The 19,002-nt window shown below is 30.7% G+C and overlaps 1 protein-coding gene across 1 annotated transcript in view; it reads right to left on the bottom strand.

The window, feature by feature from the left end:
- Nucleotides 1-19,002, bottom strand: part of LOC118185161 (ubiquitin-associated domain-containing protein 2-like) — a 50,119-nt gene that overhangs the window by 14,548 nt on the left and 16,569 nt on the right. Inside the window, exons 5-7 of the mRNA XM_035354974.2 lie at nucleotides 12,761-12,881; nucleotides 6,613-6,660; nucleotides 513-749 (exon numbers count right to left, since the gene is read on the bottom strand). Coding sequence (XP_035210865.1) covers nucleotides 513-749; nucleotides 6,613-6,660; nucleotides 12,761-12,881 — 406 coding nt within the window. The remainder of the gene's footprint in view (nucleotides 1-512; nucleotides 750-6,612; nucleotides 6,661-12,760; nucleotides 12,882-19,002) is intronic.

The raw sequence follows: 19,002 nt of genomic DNA, 5'->3' as shown, positions 1-19,002 counted from the left end.
TGACTTAAGATTTCATCCTGAACATTACGCACTTTCTTTCAACGCTTTGCCTTAGCTCGACTGTAGTCTGTCGACTCCTTCTTTTTTGCTGCAAATGTATCAAAAATGTAAGTCTTTTGGAATAAGCATATTTAATGTGCCAACTTGTGTGTAGCCGCAACATATTGCTGAAAATAAAACTGAAGATTTAATCTGCCTTCGCCTCCAATTTCCTAGTCATTATGGATCAACACTTCTGCGCCATCAAAATTCCTGCTTCTGAATATACATGTATATTATATGCACCATTATTCTCATGCAATATTTATATTAATAATTTAGGAAAAATATGTGCAAAAATAAATAACATTTTAACTACTTGTAAATATAAATTAATATTTGTAATTACAGAATTAATAAATTCTATAATTTGAAGATCAGGAATTAAAAGGTTATAATTTACTCTACTCTAAATAACAAGAAAGAGAAAAATATAAATAATATAAAAGACCACGAGAATATCATAATCATACATTAGAGTTTCCTCTTTCACGAGAAGCTCTATTCAGCAGCATCTGCTGTTCTAACATCTCAAGCTGTAGTTGCCTTTGGATTTCCAAAGTGGCACCCATGGGGACGGAACCCTCACTTGGAGGGGAAGAATCAAGAATCCAACTGAAACAAATTCCAGCACATTTTGCTACAAATTTGGGTATTTTAATTATATCTAAGATATGTAGAACATTCCATCTGCAGATAATTCCAGCTACCTATATAAAAAGGAAGGAAGAAGAAACAGTTATAATGATATAAAAACTGCACATCATCATATATTCCTAAACATTAATATATATATACAGTCAAAAGTCGTTAATCCGGACTCGTCTGGACTTCGGCGATTCCGGATTATAGATCATCAGTTTAAATCTGGTAAGATGGCATGCAGAAATTATAAAATTAAAATTATGAAACCGTAATTTATGAAATAAAGAACAATTATGATCTAAAGGGTATCAAAATTTACAAAAAAAAAAAAAAAAAAAAAAAAAAAAAGAGCTTAGTATTTGTTTACTTTATTAAACATTTCTTTCAATGTAAGTTGTTTAAGTTGCTTCATTTTTTATGTGATAATACATTCTCTTTAATTATATAAACAGACATAATTTCTTGTTCAGTTACAAAGTTCCGCTGTTCAAGTTCTATAATTGCTGTGTCGAGAATACCGGCTAATTTGTCAAATGAAATTTTTTCGTTTTCAATAACCTATGTTACTTTCTTTGCTATCGGAAGCGAATTATAATGACGAGGAATTTGATTTAAATCATGTCAAAGACAGAGTACATCGAGATGAAATACTACATTTAGTAAGGAATTATAAGCCAAATAAAATAAAAACATCTGCCCTGAAGATACGGATAGTGCTGGCAGATCAACTTCCAATTCATTGCGTGCTGCGGCGTTAAAGATAAACAAAGGATATGCCTTTATTTATTTTTTCCAGCAATTCCACTTTTTGTTTAATGGACTTCGAAACATACTTTCGCTTTGTAGATCCTTTACATATTAGTAAATATATATCAGAAATTCTATTTGACATAATCGAAAGTTCAAGCTTACTTTTATAAAATTGCTCTAACAGTCTGCAAATAATAATAAGCTGAATCCAATTCGAAGATTAAGGAACAACGCAATCTGCAACATTAACTTAATTAGATAATTTTAGCTTAGCTTATACCTTCCGTTATACATTAAACGCGCATTCGTAAACATATTTAGCGCACACGCTACGGCTGCGAATATGCATCAACTCGACGCATGCGCAGAAAGTTTCTAGCTTTGAGGTCCGGATTATGGCCGTCCGAATTAATGACTTTTGACTGTATATAGTATATATAGTTGCATAAGAAACTAATAGTAAAGTTAAATAACTTTAAATAAATAATTAAAGAATTCACTTGTGCCATTGCTGAAAGAATGAAATTTGAATTTAACAAATATTCTCTAATATACAAAGTTAATTTAAATTTTAAGCTATGAAAATTCAATTGTATACAAATAAAAGATTAATTATTCCTGCAAATTAATTTGCAATATCTTTTAAATTCAGAAAGCATACGTAAATTAAGTGCAAGTATTGAAAAACACGATAAAATATTTAATAATCCAAAATAGAATGCTAATTTTTTTAATTAATTGCATAAAATGAATAACTGCTGAGCAGGCAGGAGACAGATCTCTTCCAGGGGAAATTGCCTCCAAACCTAACTCTCCAATTATTCAAATCGTGTTTCATTATCCATATAGGCATGGCTAAATTATTCAAAACCAAAAGTAGTGAAGTGCTTAAATAAAATTTAACTATAAAAGAATTCTGAGAAATTTAGTATGTAAATCGACTCGGAAACAAATTCTTTTAATTAAAAGTACATTGCTAATGTAATTAAGAGTATAAATTCAAAGTAATTAAAAAACTCTTTGCCTATTCTAAAACTTCCCCGACACAAATTATGCAAATAAACCAAAATAAACAAAATACAATCTATAAAAATAAAAAAATAATACTAGAGCAAGTAAATAGGCAAGTAAATAGTAAGTTTAAATTTAACTTACTATTTACTTGCATTTTTAGTATTTTGATTTTTAGTTTAAATTTAACTTAACCTTGTAACTACATATTTTGTACGCCGGAGAGTGGAGCTTTATATTTTAGAGGATATTTGTTATATTATATATATAATAATTTATAATAAGAAAACCTTCCATATACCATCTCCACAGAACACAAATTCAGTTTAAAACCATGAAAAAAAATTAAGATTGTATCATTTTTTATTTTCTTATGATTCTGAATTAACTTTTAATGTTCTAATATGTTTACTTCTGTTTTTGAGTTTGAAAATGAGAGTATAGGGGATATGTCTTCTAAAGTAAGCATCTCGTTCAGATTAATTGTGCTCTTATTGAGAAACTTTACTTTTAAGATTATTTGCTATTTTGTTTTATAGGATTCTTTTGGCTTAAATGGACTGTCATTATTAGGATTAAGTATTAATTGTAACTTATGGTTTGGATCTAGCAAATAATTAGATGCTTACTTGGAAGTAAGATGAAACACTCTACTAATTTAGTTGTTATTAATTAATGGTAGATTGGTTTATCCCCTTGATAAGTCGATTACTCTGCGATCAATGACAATAGCAACTTTTTCAATACTTAAAATAGTATTTACTTTTGGTTTTTGTATTTTTGCGATTAAAGATTTTTATGTTTTTAAACAAGATTGAAATTACTATTTAAAATATTTAAATTCTGACTGTTTTTTATCATTCATGGTTTTAAATTGAATTTGTGTTCCTTGGAGATGGTATATGGAAAGTTTTCTTATTATAAATTAATATGAATTATTGGTTTGTTACTTTGCAACTTTAGTGCAAGTCATAGGCTTTTTAATCTACTTTTAATTACTTTTTAAAAAAATTTATATATATATATATAATTTATTTCCTAAACCGTATTGATTAATTGATTATATTATCTCCTAAGTTTAATTAAAGTAGAATTATTTTATATATATTAATATAAGTGAAAATTCCAGTGGTATTCTGAGAACAGAACTATTCACATACACTTAATTCTACTATTTTAGCTTGTAAATGCAGCCATTTTATCCCACTGGTAGTTCTAGAGGTCAAACGTTTATGAATTTTCATGCAATTTCTAATAATTCTCTAACCTGAGATAAATATTTAAGAAAAATTTTCTATGATTTTATTAATTGTACTTTGTGGATTTTATTTAACATGTGAATTTTTTCTAATTATGAAAATATTCCAGAGTTTAAAAGTAAATTTGCAATAAAAACTGCTATATTATAAACTTTTTTTTCCCAAATTTTCAATTCTGCTACTGCCATTTAATTTTTTAAATTTAACTACCTTAATTCATAATGTAATTATGAGTACTTCCTTATTATAGTGGAGCGCAAAATTTAATCGTTCATCAACCGAGATTTAATGTACTGCGAGATTTCAACGAGATATCTTGATTGATAGCTATTCAGTCTTGGAGGCCACTATAATATAGAAGAACCTGTAACTGTTATTTTAGCATTAATGTGAAGATCAATAATATATAAATACTGCAAGATCTCAGGAAAAGAAAATATGGATGAGAAACAAAAATTTTAAACAATAATAATAAAATAGGCTAATAGAGAATATTTTACTGTTATTAACAAAATGTACTTGAGCCGTGACTTTTACAGATGAAATCTTAATTTCATAAACTACATATGAGAGAATGGTACCTGCAGCATTTCTTTCGGATATTATATTTATAAATTACCTTGTATGTTAAATCTGGGCAATATAAAAACACTGATAATATTCATGATAGTATAGTTAAATAACCTATTCTTAAATTCAAGTATCTCAAATCACTCAGTGATTAAAATAACACAAATAAAGAAAGCACGATTTCCTTTTCTAATGCACCACTTTCAAACACTTCATATGAATTTACTAATTTTCTTCATTAACATTTTTTTCTCATTTGTCAAAGAAATTAGGCTCCTTAAAAAACTGATTTTAATAGATTATTGAATTAGCAGGTTTTTTACAAAATTGAATTTTTTTAATTACATACCCTAGAAAAGCGAGCCAAATTAATGGTTATCATAAAATTACATATAAGCCTTGCTCACATGCAAAGAGAAATTGTCCTAGTTTCAAACACTGGTCTTGTTTTCTCGCCCAAAACTGTACAAATGAACAACTTCTGGATACAAGAATTAATTCAGAATGAAGTATTGAAAACTATTAATTAGAAGAATAATCAAAATTTGGAAAAATATCATGTTACAAACCTTTAAACCAAATGTTCTTGATGTAAATAGTTTTATTAGAGATTCAAGAAATGAAGTGACATCAATCATTAACAATTGATTTTAACAGTTGCACTAAATTATTCCTGAAAGTGATCTACCATTATCACAAAGATTTATAAAAATGACTATGCTCAAAAGAGGGAATGAAATTTCATAGACCTACAAATTTTCATATTATTATCAGTTTATCATTTTTTGTGACACAATGTAATGACAACGAAACAATGGATTCCACATTGAATGTGAAGAGGAAATACTATGAATCACAAAAGCACCTGGCCTTTCCCTCCCAAAGATTGTAAAAAAAAAATTCTAATAAATTTGATACAGAGTATGAAGCATTTGATGCTACCCCAAAATCGATAAAATCTGTAGAGTGAATTCTTCATAACAAATTCACACTTTACTCATAAATTTATTTTCTAAACATTATTTATTGCATTTTCCCCCTTAAAAATTTTGTTGACATGCATTGTTTCATAAAATATTTTTTAATGACTTCACTGACGTCTTCATAAAATAGTAGCTGCACAATCTGTATGTTTCATTGCATATATTCATGTCTATTTTAATATCTTGATTTAAGAAATAGTTTCATTTTTATGAACACCAAGTGATTTATTAAGTCCAAATTCAACAGTATATTATCACAATGTTTCATGCAACTGTATGCAGCTTAACCCATTTGAGACCAATGCCCCATAGGCACGACACAATGATTCCACTCTTACCAGCCCAGCATCGCTTCTACATGAAGAGCTCCGATAAATCTTCTCAGCCCAGTGTTGTGTATGCATAATTTGCAAATAGAATGATTTATTTGAATTTTTAATGCCAGTAAATGGCACTAAATGCTAATGATTTCACACTAGTTGAGTCGTGATATTTGAGCTTCATGTACATGCATCAGTTTTTGTTCTGTGTTTCTGGTTTTGATATTTTGATGTAAACAAATTGGGAATCACAGTTCTTTATAAGTATGCATGGGAGTTAAAAGGGCACTAATGTTTTTTTTTTATTATTATTATTTCATTAAAAAAATTCATTTTTTGCTGTTTTTGTTCTTTGCTTTTTTTCATTGTTAGAATGTCAGGAAGTGTATCCATCTTATCGTTTTTGTTGACATTATTTATTTTTTCTGTGCGCTACAGACAAGGAAAAGCGAAAGCAAACATTGTATTATAAGTGGAAAATATGCAATATAGGACTGTGCATTGATCTTGAATTATTCCACACACAGCAGAATTTTTAAATTAGAATTTAATTACCTACAGATAATTATTGCTTAATATTCTTTGTTTAAATTTAATATCTGCAATTTTGTTTTCATGTGTATAGTATTTGTTTTCATGTGTATAGTTATAATTTTAGTATTTTGCATGTTTCATTTATTTCTATTAATGTGATATTCTTTACATTAATACATATTAAGAATTAGTATATTGAGTACATAACTTCAAAAATTGAAGTCATTATATTGAAATGCTGATTTTATATGAATTTTTTTATTAGGCTTAACTGCTGAAAATGTGTGGGCTGGTGGCGACATTCTATTTTGGAGGTTCGGTCCTGTGACTGCACTTTGTTCTCCCCATGCTGGTGTTACTTTTGTACAGCTGTATGAGGTAAAATTCAATTATCTGCAATCAATATCAAATTTAATGTTAACAATTCCTATTGTGACAAATAATTACACATTCGGTATGTAGAATTATTAAATATAAAAGGCAAATACTAAATGAACTTACTAAAGAACAAATACCAGATATCATTGATGCTTCATTATAACTCATAACCTATAAAATGCAAAGTCATTAATTTAGAATATATTAAAAAACAAACATCTTCAGACAATTTCATGAATATGTCATTCATCCTCATAATTATATTGCTCTACAAATGAATATGCATGTCTTGAAATAAATTCAGTCTGATTGTCAGTTATAATAGCATACTCTCATTACTCAATAATTAAAAACTTACTACAGTTGTTAATATATAAACTCACAGTAATTAAAAGGGTGAAATTTTAAAATAAAAAATGTGACGATGTTTTCATCACTGTGTTATACACAAGTAAAATACACAAGTCATACCCAAATAAAATACTGCTCAAACGGTATGGCAATTACCGTTGCTAACTGCTGTGCCAAAGGGCCTGGATTTGAATTCCAAAGAAGGCATGGATGTTTATAAATGTATAGTGTTCATTTGGCATGTAGGCATCCTAAATATGGGACGAGTCGAAAATCCTTTTGAGAGGTTGGTGGTAGGGAAGGGTGGGAGACCCTTGGACATATCCTCCTTACTCTCCATCAAAACCGGGGGCAGAATTGAGCTAAATCACACTGTCACCAGTAAGCTGCACGAGGATGTTGCCAACAACAGCATAAACTTGCCCTCTTTGCCAGGAGGAATTTCGTGGACTTCGGCTGACTACAGGTCGGCAGACCTTGCAAATGTTAATAATGCTGCACATACGCAAATCATTAGCTTCCAACGGGGAATAAGCATAAAAGAGGTGAACACACAGCAGGCTTTTCATATCGGAATTGCATTTGCCTACTGTTTAGCTGAGCAGATCTACATATGCCTGATGTACAAAAGCAGAACTCAAACCAAATCAAGTCTATATTTTATTGTAGAAAAGCCCACACATCTTACCACAAAATTGCTGTATATGGTGGTTTCAAGAGGGGCAGAGAGTGATGTGCAGGCTAATATTTAAACCAACATTTAAAAGGATAAGCATCTTATGTATATGGTGGGCATGGGACCATCAATCAATGTGGGAATGGGACCAGTGTTTTAATCAGATCATGCACCCTATCTCAAGAATTAGATTGTGTAGCCATCACCATAAAAACATGCCTTGATTTTCAAGCTATATTTATTAGCAGAAAGAATGGTAGTTCGCAACACTGCACCTCATGCTTAGCACGAGTTTTGTACTTGTTTCATTCACATTTACCAAATATAATCATTTGATTTGGTAATTAGCAATGTTCTTAAATAGAATAATTTATACTTTTATGCACTAATTTTTTATAGAAACACTCAAAAAATGCATTATTTTCATTCAAAAAATCAATTTTTATCTACAAGAAGTGATTGCAAGTTCTTTCTGATAAAAGTTCCCATCAGCAAAATGGTCCAAGATATATGTAATATTTTTTTTATACACGCAATTTCAGTTTATTTTTTACACATTTTGAACTCTAGCAAATTAATAAAAAGTGTATACTATGTTCTAAATCTATATTTTACGATGAGAATTATCTTACAAACATTTTTAAAATGCATGCCTATAAAGTTTAACTCCAACAGTCAGAATCTTTTGCAACAAGATTTTGATTCATATCAACCAATATTTATTCAAGACAATTAAGATTCAATCGCTCTAATTTGTACATTTTTCCATGACTGAAAATTAAGATTTTTTTTCATCCTAAATATAATTTAAGCTTTTATAACTGTACTTAATTCAGCTCCATAACATTGGCAAACTGCATAATAATGTAAAGAAATAATTTTGATTTTATTGATTAACCCTTTTGTGGGCCGTGGGAAGGCTACTTCCCACCTACATGATCCTGGGAAATACACCTGTGGGAAGCACAAAACCCACTATAATATATTGGCTTTGGTATTATAACGTTGGGAACTCTAATTCCCACTTCAGTATAGTGCTGCCATCTGTGTTCAATCGATTGAAAACAGAATTAGCACATTTGTTTTGAAAGTTCGAACGCATTGTGTGAGATCTGTTCCATTGAGACACCTGTTCTGATTTGGCATTTGCATTGCTATACGATTCTGCTACAAATGTAAGTAAACACTGTTTTTATTATAATAATGTTCTCTTATTTTGTATATTTCTGCAGTAACTATATAATACTGAACAATAAATAATGGGTGAAAAGTGAAAATGCTATTGCATCATGTATGAAAGACACGTGCAATAGGTATGTTGGAAAAAATTAGAATATTTTTGAAAATACATTTGAAAATATCATTCAGTTCTACTGAGAAAGAAAAGGATTATTTTGGCATGATTTTTACTGAGGAAATTTTACAGAATATTGTTGACGAAACTCATATGCAAAGCAACCTAAGAAAAGGAAGAGATTGGGTCATACCACAAAAGACATTATCCTGAACTGGAAAGAAATCACATCAGAAGAATTGAAAGCATGGGTAGGTATGCATATACTCATGGGTATACATCAATTGCCTGAACTGAAAAAATACTGGAGCACAGACCCTATTCTCAATGTTCAATCAGTAGCAAGAATAATAATCGCAAAGAGGTTCAAAAAATAACTGAGACTTTACATGTAAACGATAACAGCACAAATCCCTGTGGGCAACTTGGGCATGATAAATTCCATAAAGTCAGACAATCCTCTCACAGCTCAATGATTCCATACCTAAAGTCTATGAACCTTCGTCAACATCATGAATAGATGAACATATGAGAGCTTTCAAAGGGAGAACTTCATTGAAGCAGTATATGCCAATGAAGACTATAAAAAGAAGTTACAAGGTGTGGTGTTTAGCAGACTGTAAGACTGGATATATTCAAAAATTTGAAATTTATTGTGAAAAAGAAACTTCTGATAATAAGGATAAAATATTGAGCTTAGGGAAAACACTAATAACTATACTAACGGAAGATGTGAAACAAACAGGTCATCTTATAGCCTATGATAACTATTTGACATCTTTTAGGCTTGCAAAAAGTCTACTTATAAGTGGTCTTTTTTCTGTGGGGACTGTGAGGCCGCAAAGGAAGGATCTTCCACCGATACTGAAGGCTAATAACAAACTACAAAGGGAGAAATCAATGTTCCTAGCTAAGGAAGGTGTTGCTGCAATAAAGTGGATAGACAAAAAGGCTATGTTTGACAAAAAGGCATTGTTGACTACTGCACACAATTCAGCGATTATTACATCTGTAAATCGTACAAAAAAGGATGGTACTAAAACTGAAGTACCTTGCTCTAAAGCTGTTGCCGTATATAACGATATCATGAGAGGGGTTGATTGCTTCGATCAAAGAAAAAAAAGATACCAAATATGAAGAAGATCTGTAGAATGGTGGCGTCGTATTTTTTATTTTCTTACTGATCTTGGCATCGTAAATAGTTTTATACTGTGGCAAGTAAACAAGAGAAACAGAAGTTTAGACCAGCTAACATTATCTATAGCATTAGCTCGTCAACTAACAGACGGATATTCCTCGAAAAAGGAGAGGCCGTCCTGCAAGCTTCCAAGCAAAACTATGTGCAGTTCCGGATGATATACGCTTAGCCAATGTAGGAAATTATATGCCAAAGATGGCTTCCAACTATAGATGATGTAGGAAATGTAGCACAAAGGCCCAAGAAAAGAGGACCTGCTATATGTGTGCAGTATGTGATGTACCCTTGTGCATTGCAACATGTTTCTCATCTTTTCACGGCAAATAATCGCCTTTACATTGCATTTTCTCTATGACCATAAAAGGTCCCGTGGGAAGTATACTTCCCACCCCTAGAATTTAAATGTAAACAAAAATTTGGCATAATAAAATATATTTCCTTAAATGCTATTGTTTAGTTGGAAAAAAAAAAAAAAAAAACAGGAGAAATTCAAAAGAGAAATAAATGGCCCACGAAAGGGTTAAGGATGAATTTTTCTTAAATCAGCTCCATAAGATTGGCAAATTGCATAATAACATAAAGAAACAATTTTGATTTTATTGATTGGGAATGAATTTTTCCACATTGCATTGGACTTTCAAATCAATTTAATTATATTACAAGATATATAATCTTAAAAAATCATTGTGATATGTTTCCAACTTTGATGAAAACTGTTGTTAAGAATATTGACATAAAAGAATTAACACACAAAGTGATGGTTAAGAAGGAATTCAATAATACCTGTAGTTAATTATGTTGACATGTGAATAAAAAATGACAGCAATAGATCTGAGGGCAGAATTTAAATAAATATGTAGTTAAATACTGATACATGAATTAATGTACAATAATGGTAGTTAGTAATAAATAAGGAACTAAATTACTAAAACCAAATCTCTCATTTTCATTCAAATCAAATCTTTACAGAGACACGGTTTCCAAGATTATATTAAGAGCTCATAAAATAGTACAGCTATTTAATATAATAGTTCAGAAACTTATTTGATAACATTCTATGAGATACCAGTTTTAACTTACCTATATCTGTTTATTGTTCATATATGACTCCAAAATTACTCAAATGCAGCTCCAACTCAAAACTAATTGTTCTGGACAAAAAATAGGAAATTAAAATACTTTTATATTAAATCCTGACAGAAGTGACTGTTGCTGTGTTCTATCTGTACATGTTGCATATCATAACTTGCATCTGCATTATACCAAAAATTATTAAACGAAAAAAACTTTTCTGGAAGGGAGGAGAAAATAAAAGAAACATTGTAATACAATTAACAACTACTTTTTTAATATTTTGATGTAAATTTTAATTTATTCTGAATTTCAGTTATAAGTTTAAAAAAATCCCATATTTGCCTTGTTCAAAATGCTATTTATTTTGCTTGAGAAATTACAGTTTGTCTTAAATTCACTATTTTGAAAGAAACCATGCTCAATTTACTTACTTTCCATGCCCATTTAAGAGATATAAATGTTTTAATTAGCTCAGATTTACTGCAGCTATTAGCATTATTTAACTGTGAGCACACTTTTCCATTGTTTGCTGCTAGTGATATCATGACTGCAATACCAAGTCCTTGTTTTCATGGTGGCACAGTAAACAAATATGGAGTGGTACAATAAACAAGTACATTTATTATGGATTGCTTACAATTTGGCCATTGCTTAGCCTACCTTTAGTTGCACAAAACAAATATTTGTTATTATAACAGTACTTTCAAAGATGTACATCGACTAATATGACATTATCATATGATCAAAGATGTACAGAACATTATCTTTATAGATGAATCCTACTTTTTCATGTAGCACCGTGATGGTTATGTCTATGTGTGGTGGTACTATGGAGATTAACTGCTGTAGTTATTATTCATCATTATACTGGGATAATACATTAGAGGCATGAGATGCTATTAGATGAGTCCCATTTATCTATAAGTAGCATATCCATATTCTTACCAAGAAGCATTCACAGATGTTAGAATAAATGGTTTTCCTACATATTCAGAGCCTCAATGGAGCTACTTACCAAAAGGCCAATGTGCACAACATGTCACAACATCTGACATTTCCTCAATATGACAGGAAAAACAGCTGGACACCAGCTCTGCAATGCAGACAATATATATATAATCAAGCAATACTTTCACCTATGGAAACTGGATCTGCTTTTATCAATATGCTTTACAAATCTTCATCAACTGAATTCAACTGGTCAACAATTTCACAGAGAAAAGAACAGCAGTAACTACAAATAACTGTAACAGATTAATTCAGAAAAGAATTTAAACTCATAAACTGTTATACTAAGCTGTCATTTAAAGTCTATTACATTCTACATTCAGCTGTGCAGCCAGTCACTCCGCTCAAGTTTACATATTTTATCCAAACTACTAGAAATTTCAACCGTTTCATCTCAGTGTAATAAGATATTTATAAAAGAGATGTGGTTCTATTAATTTCCCCCCATTCATGATGTTGTAATTTTACTGGCCAGCAATATAAATTTACATAGTAGCTGAAATATATTCAATAAATACATTAGAACATGTTATTCCAAAATTATTCAAATAATTTACATGCATTTTTAAATACTGAAACCATAAAAGTTCCACAATACTGTATATTCAAATTAAATTCAATTTTCTCACTAAAATCATGTTGCAAAGAAATATTACGATCATCAAATTACCTGTAGGCCTACAAGGTAAGTCAATGTTTTTCCTGTTACTGGAACACCTAAAATGTACGTCTGTGCTACTCGAGGAATGTCCATAAAATAGTTAATAAATAAGGGGAAGATCAAGCCATACCTAAAAAAAAATTAAGATTTATACTACTAAAAACTAAATTTCATGTTTATCTGAATCCCAGCTCCTCTAACAAAATTTATTCTAAAAAGAAAAAAGAATATTTTCTTTTTCTTCATCTAACACTTGACGATGATTTAGGGGAAAAAATAATTATTTTAATAAACGAGCAGTGATCTATTGTCATATCTATTTAAATGATGTAGTATATTTAATGACTTCCTAAATTAGGCTATAAAAATTTCCAGCTTTATTCAATTAAGTATCAACAATAGCAACTAAAATTTTATTGCTTTACTATTAGGTTGACAACTACATAGTTTCATTTATTTTGTTTGTAATGTGAACAGTTGAAATGTCTAAATAAATACCTAACAATTTAAACCTATTAACATTACTATAAAAAAGTATTCTGACCATTATGGTTAAATATAAATATTTCAAAACTGAAATAATGTATTCACCAGTGGCGGCTCGTAATAAGCATTATGGAAATGCAGCATCCCCTATTCCACTACACATTTAGTTGTATATTATTATCTTTAATATTTAATATAGTGAGACCTTTTAGTCCTTAATTCTTTCTTTTCACTTTTACAATACATAATCTTTAAGCTTAACGTCAGTAGCCATCCCCCAGAATGTGAAAAAGGTATGAAAGTCTTTGTTTGGAACTGCGCGCTTCACAGTTCCAGCGATGTAGTGTTTGGTTGTTCTGCGCATGCGCACACAGAAAGCAGGTACACTAGCCAAGGGAGAGAGAAGAGCACTGTCGCTCTTGCAGTGCCAAAATTCTGGCATGTTGTTGGAAACGTGATTTCTTTTTACTCCGCACATGTAGTTTTCTTCCACAAGGTGGAACTTCATCATACGAACCGTAAACAGAGTTCATGAAAATTTGCAACCTTAAAAAAATGACCTTGCTGAAATTCAATCAACATCAAATGCAGATCAAACTATTGCAAAAGCAACAGGAATTTTAAAATATCTAAATGACGATAATTTCAAGTGATGATTACAGCTTTTTTATCAGATTATGCCTCCTGTTGAAATAATATACAACTAAATGCAATCCAGAGAAATTAGTGTGTTTAAAGTTAATGAATATATAACAAATTTTAAAATTGCTATTTTAGAATTAAGAAACTCACTGTGAGAATTTTTCAAAGACACTGATGGCAGAAGCTAAGGAAATGTGTGACTTTATACTATGTACTGATATAATGTACTAATATTCTTCCACTAAACACTTAGCAGCTGCTAAATTATTTAACAAGAAATGCTTTGCTAGTTTTAGGAATGAACATCCTGTAGAAGAAATAGTACTGACCACTGAAACATATCCAATGACTGACAAAGAAAAGCTTCAAACTGAACTAAAAGTATTCTATTGTAGGTCTGATATCCATGAATACTGCAAATTAATTGAGCTGCTGTAATTTATCTTCGAAAATAATCTAGATGATGTTCTTAGTGAAATTACGAAACTGATAAAAATTCTCTTGAGAGTTCCCATGACTACATCAGAGGCAGAATGCTGCTTTTCAACACTGAAAAAAAAAAATGAAAACTTTTCTAAGATGTACTAGGAATTCAGAAAGACTAAATGCCCTAGTATTGCTTTCAATAAAGAAAAATTTCCTCAGTTGTCATTGAGAGATCAAGGAGAAAATTATTCATCTTTTCGTGCAAATTAAAATAAGAAGAATTAATTACATTTTTATATGACAAGATAAAGTTTGAACTGTAACAATTTAGGTTAAAGTAATTACAAAATGTTTTATTTTTTCCTTGTAAGATTTCATGAAGTTTCAAAATAAATTTTATTTTTATACATGTTAGTTTCCTTTTACACAATTTTAAAACAAAGGTTAAATTTTTTTTGGAACAGCACCCCCACTCATTTTAGCTATGAGCCGCCACTGGTATTCACTGCAGACTATAATGATTTGTTAACTAAATTTAATGAGTACTTATGCATTCAGGGTTCATACACATTTCTGCAAGTGGAAATTAAGTTCTTTTAAGGACCATCAATGAAAAAGAATTAAGGACTTATCAATAAATAGGAACTGAATAAACTAAAGCAATTATCTGCATCTGAACATCACTTTTGTAATTAAGAATGAAATAAATCTTTAAGTAGAATGCATTACTATTAAACATAATCTAATATTTAACTTAATTATAAAACAAATTCAAGAATAAAATCAATTTCATAAAATCTTTTAAGTAATTACATTAAATCATTACATTTCTTGAAACATGTACATCTTACATTTATAACGGTCCCACACATTTGAAAGAAAATTAGTGGATTTTATTTAAATTTCACTAACAGTTAGCTTTATATTGATTCTTTCTTTTATGCTTCATTTCATCATGTACTTGCTCAGTTCATATGTTTATGCAGATTTTATGGATGGCATAAGTTAAATTTAGAAGTAAAATACTAATCAGCATGATTCATAACAGCAGCTTGGCTGTTGTCACCATGGCTGTTTGCTTACAGACAAAAAGTCACTTATCAGAACAGATATGAATGCCTGACATTGGTATGGTTGCTAAGTGCTGAAAGTTAGCTGCACTTTGTCTGGCCCAGTTAGGAATGTTTTTTCCATATATTGGATCAAGCAATGTGGAATTCATACATAATATACAGAAAAATAACATACATGAAAAAAATCCCTTTTTTTATTTCCAGCTAGCTGTGATCTAGAAAATCTTTGACAAATATTCTTCTGCTATATGTTCATCAATGCAGTCTAGTGATGATAGTATGAACTTTATTCACCTTGTAGGGAGGTATTTTACAAGCCACATACCACCAAATTCTATAAAAAAAGGAACCTAGAAGGCAATGTGCTGTGTGATGCTCCAAAAAAGACAACATTTGAGAAAAAAATACATAAAGAAACTCGCATTTGGTGGAAGGAGAAGACAATGTGCTGTGTGCTGCTCCAAAAAAAAGACAACAATTAGAAAAAAATATGTAAAGAGACACATTTGGTGTGAAGACTGTAAAGTTGGATTATGTTTAGAGCCATGTTTCAAAGTTTACCACACTAAAACAAATTTGTGGAATAACAGGTGAGCAAAAGTAATACTATTAGCTGTAAAAATTAGTTAACATGTATATTTATCAAAATCAAAAAGACACTGTGGATTTTTATATTTTTATTCCATGCATGCTAAAATCTCGTGAGTCGAATTGTCTGTTTTTTAAAAAATTTAAAAACTACTAAAATTCTCGCATTATACTCATTTTATTTATAAAGATGTGAATAGTAACATATGAAAGCAGAGAAAATATTTTTTAAAAATGCCCCATATTTCAAGACCAAGAATGTATCAAAATCAAGCCGTATGCAGAGTTAATAAACCTCATGTTGTCCTTGTGTTTTTGTGTACACAAATGTTTGAGAACATCGGCCCTCCCACCGCACAAAATCAAAACATAGCAATAACAAATAATACAAATTGTAAATGTGTAAGGATCCTAAGTTTTACTAACATTTATTTTATTTTAAAACAGTACTATCACTTCTTATTTTCTACTTCTGGCCGGAATTAAATGCTTTAACTTGTTTATGCAAACTGTCTTGCTAACGCCAAGTACTTAAGTTGTGGCTTTTTGCCAAGAGAGAGTGAGGAGTTTTAGGAAGCAAGCCGCTTGCCACTGTAGTTTTACGAGTTTTCACTCTGTTGCTGGTTGCCTTTAAGGGCAGAGGTTTAGCCTTCTTGACATTTGCAGATGTATCGTAGTTTTAGCAGCTCGGCATACTACATACGTACCTTTTTTAAATAAAGGCCAGTCTTAGCACCTTCGCACCGACTGTCACGTCTATGTGCCAGCAACGAACACACTCACTTCCCGGCCAACACGCAGGCGTGCCAGAGCGTTTTCCCGTTCAGCCCCGGCTGTCATGTATTTGTGCCAGTGTCCTGAAACATTTTAAAAACTATAATTTCTGCCACAAGATGGCACTGTACGTCCATATGGTTTCAGATACATGTACATTAGACCTTCTACTCGAAATGAGAGAAGCATGACTCACATTCATGAGTTTTTGATTATATAAACAAAAGGGGAAATAAATGTTTCCAAATGGCGTGATTTATGACGTCTCTTTAAATTCGCACGTGGTAGTTGTTTATTGTAAGTAGAGCAGTTTTATTTTCGCTAAAGCATTGGATATTTCGGTTTGCAGTTCAGTTTTTAGAAAATAATTAGATCTTGTTAGATGTGAATTCTTTCTGTTTTTACCGTTGCAATGTTGAAGCGTCGAAAATGTTTAACAGAGCAAGAAATAGCAGAAATGATGCAAAATATTTCAGATATTGATTCTGAAATTCTGACATTGATCCTGAAAGATTAACTGAAAGACATTTTCCAAAACTTTGTTCAGAAGAGACTGATAAGAAAATGAGACGACGATGCTTCGTTTGTTCACATTCCCAGAAAAATCCTCCAAATCGGCAAATGAGTTATTACGAGTGCAAGGAATATAACGTAGGACTGTGCGTAGATCCCTGTTTTTAAATTTTTCATACAAAAAGAGAATTTTAAGTAATATACTTAGTTTTCAGATGTATAATATTAAAAGTCATAAAATGGTGAGTAATGAAAATAAAATGTGTAAAATATGCATTTAAACAAGAAATAAGGTAATTAAAGTATATATACAAATATCTATAAAGCATAAGCCGTTTATATACTCTATAGAGCATTATTAAACAATGCGTTGATACTTTGGAAATTTCATGGATTTAGGCTTCATAGCAAAAAACTCCCGGCCCTGGACAGACGCTCGCATAAGACACTGCCGGCCTCCGCGAAAAGTGCGCGTTTGCACTATCCGGCGCGAAGGGGTTAGTGCTAGGCATTTGTATACTAATTCAAAGTTAGTTTTTAGTTAGAGTTTTAGTTAGTAGTTTTTACATTCTTACGTTCAGACCACAAGTGGTTGGTCTCTGTATTCCAAAGTTCGGAAATACCTGTAAAGTATTGAAAATAAAGTATACCCTTCCTGCTTGCATTGTCTACTTCACACCTTCTTGAACATAGCTTGAGTAAGCTCCTGTTCCTATTCAGGATCATTCATGTTTCCAAAGCAAATCAAGAGAAACACAAGTCCTGACAAATGTATTATATTTCCTTCAGGAAATAACAGAAGGAAAGCCATCTGTATATAATTTTTGAAAAGCACATGAATATTTTACCTTTTTCGCAGACATAAGTAAAATAAAGGATCGTAATTTTTTAAATTATTTCTTCAAAGCACGAGCATTTACACGGCTCAGCAACAAGATGAACGAAAAAACAACCTTGATCTTGCTTTGTGCTTATTGGCTAATATACACTAGTTGGCATGCAATGGCACTCGATGCTCACTGGAGAATTTAAACACAACATTTTCAGACATGTGCTCTCACTCACAATGCAGAAGTGCACCATAATTTCATACTGATGAAACTACTTTTGATACTACTGATGTTTTCTATGTAATTTAGTGAAAAACCAGATGCTTTCTGATGCCCAAAAAATCATTGCGGAAGACCCGACCAGTCCGAATCTCAGACTTTGTACTGTAATTAAAAATATTTCTCATAAATTATATGCATATTTAATTAGAAATTTTCATAAAATAGTCAATGCATAACTATCAAAATCATATTCTTAGAAAGAGACTTTACATTAAATATACTTTTGAAAGGATTACTTTCTGATTCTTCAAACACAGAATATTTTTGTGCAACAAAATAATAAAACAAGTAAATAATTTTATTAAACTGTCTGCATTTCATGCAATCTATACGAATAATAAAACTTCTACTGACAAACCCCAAAAAGTTACCTTCTAGCTCATTAAAAAAAAATGTATTATATTATACCTAAAAAAATTCCAACCTAAATACCTCAGATAAAAACCAACTCTTCATTTTAATACAAACATATTTTGTGGGAGATAAAGGGCATATATGTAAAGTAACCTTACTATAACTAAGCTCTGATTTGCTGATGGTACTCTATAAAAAAATTATTATTTAAATATGATGATTTATAATAAAATAAAGCAAATATGTTCCCTTTTAATGTTAATTTAGGAAAAAAAATAGATTT

Source organism: Stegodyphus dumicola, chromosome 6 (genome assembly GCF_044657685.1).
Source record: "Stegodyphus dumicola isolate Sdum_Otavi_A_Nest chromosome 6, ASM4465768v1".
Taxonomy (NCBI): domain Eukaryota; kingdom Metazoa; phylum Arthropoda; class Arachnida; order Araneae; family Eresidae; genus Stegodyphus; species Stegodyphus dumicola.
Note: the sequence above shows the minus strand (reverse complement) of the source record. Positions and strands in the feature narration are given on the sequence as shown.